General features: G+C 39.0%; 1 protein-coding gene across 1 annotated transcript; it reads left to right on the top strand.

Annotated features, from left to right (window-relative positions):
• Positions 1 to 460: 460 nt before the first annotated feature.
• LOC140934925 (uncharacterized) lies at positions 461 to 3,892 on the top strand. The gene is made up of 3 exons (XM_073384483.1): positions 461 to 538; positions 1,707 to 2,315; positions 3,625 to 3,892. Exons 1-3 carry the CDS (start codon positions 463 to 465, stop codon positions 3,873 to 3,875), a joined length of 936 nt encoding a protein of 311 aa, XP_073240584.1. The 5' UTR covers positions 461 to 462; the 3' UTR covers positions 3,876 to 3,892.
• The last annotated feature ends 2,265 nt before the right edge of the window (positions 3,893 to 6,157 follow it).

The raw sequence follows: 6,157 nt of genomic DNA on the forward strand, positions 1-6,157 counted from the left end.
GCATTTTGAGTTTAGTTCAGTGATGGTCAGTTTCTATGGTTGCGAGATATGACGTCATAAGTCAATGGTGATCAAGCTCAAGCCATTTTCATCTTCTTTCAGCAATAAAAGCAAAGTATGTGGATAAAATGATGCAAAGTGTTTACGAATGTGTAATTTTACATATAATTTTACATAATTTTACAGCGTTTTTTTCTAATTCTTGAATCAAATCAAAGATGGCGGCCAAGATGACATCACAGGCCTCCAGCAGCGCCACCATCCATGAAATATACCTCAAAGGCAAAATCTTTTCGAAATACTAATCCACCCCACCCCCTGTGCCACGGTGGGGTATGCTTTTGCGTGTAAAAATTAATGGAGGTTCTGTCATCCAAAATTTAATTTTGTTTTTGATTTACTATTTATTACTTTTCTTGTTACTGTAGATTTGTCTCCAGAATGATGACCTATCCGAAGATGATGATTATAAGCATTCTTCAACTTTGCTTCGTCACTGTAACCCATGGCACTGTGACTGATTTTCAGCAAAAGCCAGGTAAGAAATATATTGTGCATGTTCTACTGCTACCACCTCCCACTGGAAAGGTTACTTAAATTTTAATCAATCAATTCTGTCGTCACATTCTGAAACAACTCTGGAACTTAGCGAGGCAGTTTTAAAAACAACCTAAATATATCGACTCTTCACTCTAAGACGCACACCCTTACGTACGTAAACAGGGCAGACGTAAACAAGCAAAGACGAAATTTTATTTCTCTTTCTGAACCTGGATATGTTCTCTTGGAATTCACCTTCAGGAGGATTCGCCTATATTTGACAAAGTGTGTGGATACGGGTAATCGCGATAAAGACTGAAAGAACGCAAATTCACCTTTTAAGCGATGTTCTCGTTGCCGTCGCGCACGGTTGGATCTTAAAGTCCCTATCGACTTTACCAGAGCAACCAAGTTTTGACAGCTAGGTTTTTCAAATTTGCATTAAAAAAAAAGTTTTATTTCTATTTTTACTTATTGAATTATAACATTCCACTTAATTTAGAATTATTTTATCAAATTTATTATTACTGTTAATAATACAATCTATACTTCTAGTGACTAATTTCAGAAACAAAAACATGAAGTAGCCAGCCAGTAGAGCCTGTCTTTTGTTTGCTCACATTCGGCGTACTCGAGGAAGACTCTGCATGAATCCAGTAAGATCTTTGTTGAGCATGCGCTGCAGGTTGCTAGGATACAGTTTCGAACCCAGGCCTAATAGACGTTTGTTTGCAACAGCGGGCTCGGTTATGACCATCGGTTTATCACTAAACGGATGCTCGCACTCGAAAAAAACAAAAAAACAAAACAAAACAAAAAACAAAAAAAACAGTTTGACGAGCTAAAATAAGATTGACTAGTCAAAAAGTCAGCTAGAGCTTCTAACAATAACTCTAAAGAGCCAGGGATAGTAACTAATTTGTTCAATGAACTAGAGGATCTCGGCCATCCCTTAAAGGTATTAAAATTCTCTCTCGGGAGTTCACCGGGACGTTATGTATAAAAACAGTGTGAAAGAGGATAGTTATGTGTATTCTTATTGGTTATTGCTTCCTAAATATTGAATTTTATTTTTTAGTCATTTTAAACTGATGTTGATGCGTTGTACTTTTCATCAGTTAATAAAAGTGATTTTTAGAAATTATTCTTATGTTTTTCTTTCTCAGTAAATGGGCTTTACAATGTCACTCTAGTAGTGTTTTCAGGCAGGCCAGATCCGGAATGGACTGTGGCATCATCCAGTATTTCAATCGAAAACGTCCGCTCCTATGACCCTAGCAAGATGCCTCCCAGGCTTGGCTATAAAGGGATTCTAGTGAATAGCGGTACTGAGCAAGTTCGACTGCTCGTTGGACCAGAAACGATGAAGATCCAACTGGAACTGATGCGAACCATGCCTAAAGATTTGCTTGCTCCTGACTTCGTCAAAGAAATTATATCAGAAATCAATTCAGGGGAAGTAAAACCTGTTACAAGCACAGTTTCCGGAGCGAAGCGTGCCGCTCCCCCTTACGCACCTGGTGCTTGGCTAACTACAAGACGACAACTCTGCAACAATTGTTACAACTATGCGAATAACAGACCAACATACAACTTTGCACAGCCAGGTTTTAATAAAGTAGACCCCCCTCCAGGACTTACTTTTGCCCAGAGGATTGCCTATAGAGCCCGTCGCGATGGCCTCACTGACGTACCTGCGGCAAATTTGGACCCCAGTGGGGTTCCTGTGCAGCCTAACGACAACAAACACGTGGTTGCGCTCGTTGTAAGACCAGGTTAGTGATGCCATGCTGGACAGTAGCACCTTATTTATCGGGAGCCCCAAGCAAAGACGACGGAAACGGTAGTGAAATCACTGATCACAAATTAATATGAATTCGTGTAATCAAAAATAAAACACAAACAGCGGTCATAAACATTGTGTCAGCTTTCATTGTGAGCTTCTTTTAACCTGACGTTTTGTATGCTAGTCAACATAAATTCTTAAAAGTGACCTAAAGATGTATGTTGACTAGCATATGAAAAGTCCAGGTTATATAATCGGATATATGAAAATGCGAAAGCTCACAATGTTTATCACCGCAGTTTATGTTTTATTCTTGATTAAACTACGATGGCCCTGGAACAAAAGTCTTTGGATTCGTGTAGATACGTTATCGGTTCCAGTATTCAGAAACAAGCTAAATTTGTCAACCAAGAGCACTGACTTTCCTAAAATCGAATTCCTAAGGACCACATCTAAGATCAGAAATGAAAAGAAAAATAATATTCTTCGTTTTGATCTTCCTTAAAGTTTGTGTGGATGACAGGATTTTCTACGGGTTGAAAATTAAAATTCGTGCATTTAGGTCTTCCGCTGACACCACAATACGATCTAAATTACAATTTTTAAAAAAGAATTTGCAATAAAAATGACAGAGCTTGTGTTTGTGTTGAAAGTTTTACTGTCTGTTCGCTTTTTGAGCCTTTTGGAAGCCTCCTCTTAAGATGATACAATTGTCAGCCTCATTGTAACAACAACATTGGATTTGAGTGGGGACCCCACGAATTTAACTCCAGGAAAATTTGCCTACAAATAGACAAATTGAGACTAATGAGCGTTGCATTATTTCAGTTACGCTGCTTTTCTTTTAATTATTATTGGCTGTTTGTTTGATTGAATTGATTATCCAGTGCCTAAATGATATTTTCGTTAAAGCGGCCAACAAGTCTCATATCTTTGCTCTGGGACAGCATGTATGCACCACTTTAGGGGTCAACCATTTGACTTTTGAAGGGGGTGTGGTATGGGTGATTTGGTTTGGGAAGGAATATTTTCCCAAAATAAGGAAGGAATATTTTCCCTCCAGCGATAGAGTTCCTTTCCTGACATACAACGGTGTAAGATTTTTTTTCAGCTTTATCCCCCATGAAAGATAATTTTTTATACAGTGTAGGGATTTTTTTTGCGAAGTTTTTCCTTACAAGATTTTTTTTCCCTCGAAATCAGTCTGAAGGATAATTTTTTTCCTGAAATCACCCATACCCCGCTCCCCCACAAAAGTCAAAATAGTCGGCCCCTTATTTTTCTATTTTCTCTTCTAGATGGACGGGATTATCATTGGTATCGAATGGATAACCGCTTGAATGCTCACGGTGTCGCTTTGTGGTCTCACAAACCAGGTGAAACGCCTGTGATAGATTATGATAATGCAGTCCCTCCCCAGCCAATAACAGACCCCAGCACGGCTAACCATGGCCCTTACGTTTTTGTTGGCTATATGTACAGTAATCCTCATGTGAACATCGCTGGTTCTCGAGCTTGTAGTTATTATCTAAGCAATATATCAAAATAAACTCTTCGAATATTGAAAAAGCATAACAATTTCAGTTATCTGTGAAATTCTGAGCCCGATATACCGAATAGTTTCTGAGAATTTATATCTTTGAAAAACTTGAAACTTTCACGGGACAAAAAGGTGGATTTACTGCATTTTTGACGCGTGTCAAAAGTTAAGTCAAAGATGGTATCGGCTTTGAGTCCACCTTTGACGCGCATCAAAGATGCCACCAAATATATAACCTTTTTGCTTACTCTCTTTAACCTGAGATCAGGCCCAATTTTAGCGGTTCTTAGACATTCTCTCTGCCGGCTACCGCTAAAATTGGGCCTGATACAAACTCTCTCACGTTTGTGCTCGTTAAAGCCAGATTTTGGCCGTAACGCTGATTGGCTGTTAGAACAATGCCACAAGATCTGATTGGCTGTCGGAAACGCCGGAAGTTGAAAGCACTTATTCCTCGCGTGGTTGTTTTCGTCGGCGATAAAAGGATCGATTTTGCTGTCTTTTTTATTGTTTTATGGTCTTATGGTAGGAAAATATGCCTTAATATGTAGCATGGAAATTCAGAAAATTCATATGGTTGTTCATATCTTCTCAGGATTTGCTTTATTTACGGAACTAATGTGAGTGTATCTCAGAGTTGAATCCCTCTGCAAGTTGTTGACCGCTAACAATGTGCCTTTTGATTTACCAACAAACGAGTGCAAATAAAAATACTGTCCATCTTAAAACTGGTTTCATCTGAAAGTTTAGCCGGGAATGACTTCTCTGAGCTGGGTACGCAAGCGGAGGCTCACTGCGAAAGAAACCTCAATCGCCAAATGTGAAGTATTAGACGAAAGATATCGCATCGCTGTTCAAGGAATTTTTGTAGGCATTATTATAATAGACTGGTTGTTTACCTTCGCTTTTTGTAAAATATAAACCAGGAAAACTGGTCACCTCGCTTGTTGGCTGTTTGCTTTTGTTTTTAAAGATTTATGTACTGAAAATCGGGGAAAATTGTCGAGGAAAATATTAAGGCAACAGAAAAATATTTCAGTATTTTAAATTCGAGCTCGCCTAGCCAAAATAATAAAACTAGTAGAACATCGTGTCGCCGTCTTTTCGAAAACGTTTTACCCTCTACGCCAACAGAAATAACCTTCGAGATCTCCCTTAATTTCCCAAGAAGTTAAATGTGATTGTGCTGACTGTTTTATTTTTAGCTGAGAAAATTAACAGATAAATCTATTTTTTAAGTCAGCCAGTCTGCATTTTTCCCATGCGTGAAAAATTTGCATACTGGAAAAACAAGCAACGGAAGTAATTTTGGTTGGCTGATTCGGCAAATGTCAATCAATCAAAAAAGTGGGCGCAGATGTTTCGAAGAAGGTTTGTATCAGGCTCTCTTTTCGTTTCGCCTTGCCCGCCGGAATGTAATTTTAAAAGCGAAACGAAAATAGAGCCTGATCTCAGGTTAACTCTTTTGACCTTGGTAAAAGCGAAGTCACTGGGTAACAAACTTGACTTCACCTTTGACGCGCGTCAAAGATGAAGTCAAATGCGTCAACGCTTTGCTATTCCTTTAACGCTTGTCAAAGGCGTTGTCAAATATGCTGGTAACTTTGACTTTACCTTTGACACACGTCAAAGATGAAGTCAAAGGTGTGGTGGCTGTGACCACACCTTTGACGCTAGTCAAAAATAAAGTCAAATACGACCGCTTCACTTTTTGCTGCGGAGCGACCGAAGGGAGCGAGCAGCAACATAATCAGGATTTAAAGGATATATATAAGGGGCGACGAATTCTCGAATTCATCACTTTTTACCACAATGCATTGCATTTAACCACACTTTTTACCACAATGCATTGTATTTATCCAGAGTGCATTGCGCCACGAACAACTCAAATAAAACACGGGGAAGTTCGGTGGGTGAGAGAGTGATCGTTCGCTGCTCAGACTTATAATTAGAGTTTTCTTTGTGGCAAATTTTCTACAGCACGGTTAGAGGTCTTACCAAATTTTAAGACACGCAGGAGTCTTTCAGATGAGTACGATGGTTAACTTGGGCATTGGATTTCAAGTCAAGAGCCTTTTTTGACTCAAGAGCCTTTTTTACTCTTCGACTCCGCAACACGGGGGAAATACAAATTCCAGCTTGCTAGAAGGTGATGTGAAAGTGAGAAAATGTCATGCAATGCCATTCTTAAGAAACTGTATGAGCCGAAAATGGATGTGATTTTGACCATTCGCTTCAAAATAACGGCGGAAATCGAGATAACAAAACATATGTTTTGTGTCCTACTTTGC

This window comes from Porites lutea, chromosome 1 (assembly GCF_958299795.1).
Source record: "Porites lutea chromosome 1, jaPorLute2.1, whole genome shotgun sequence".
In the NCBI taxonomy this organism is placed as follows: Eukaryota; Metazoa; Cnidaria; class Anthozoa; order Scleractinia; family Poritidae; genus Porites; species Porites lutea.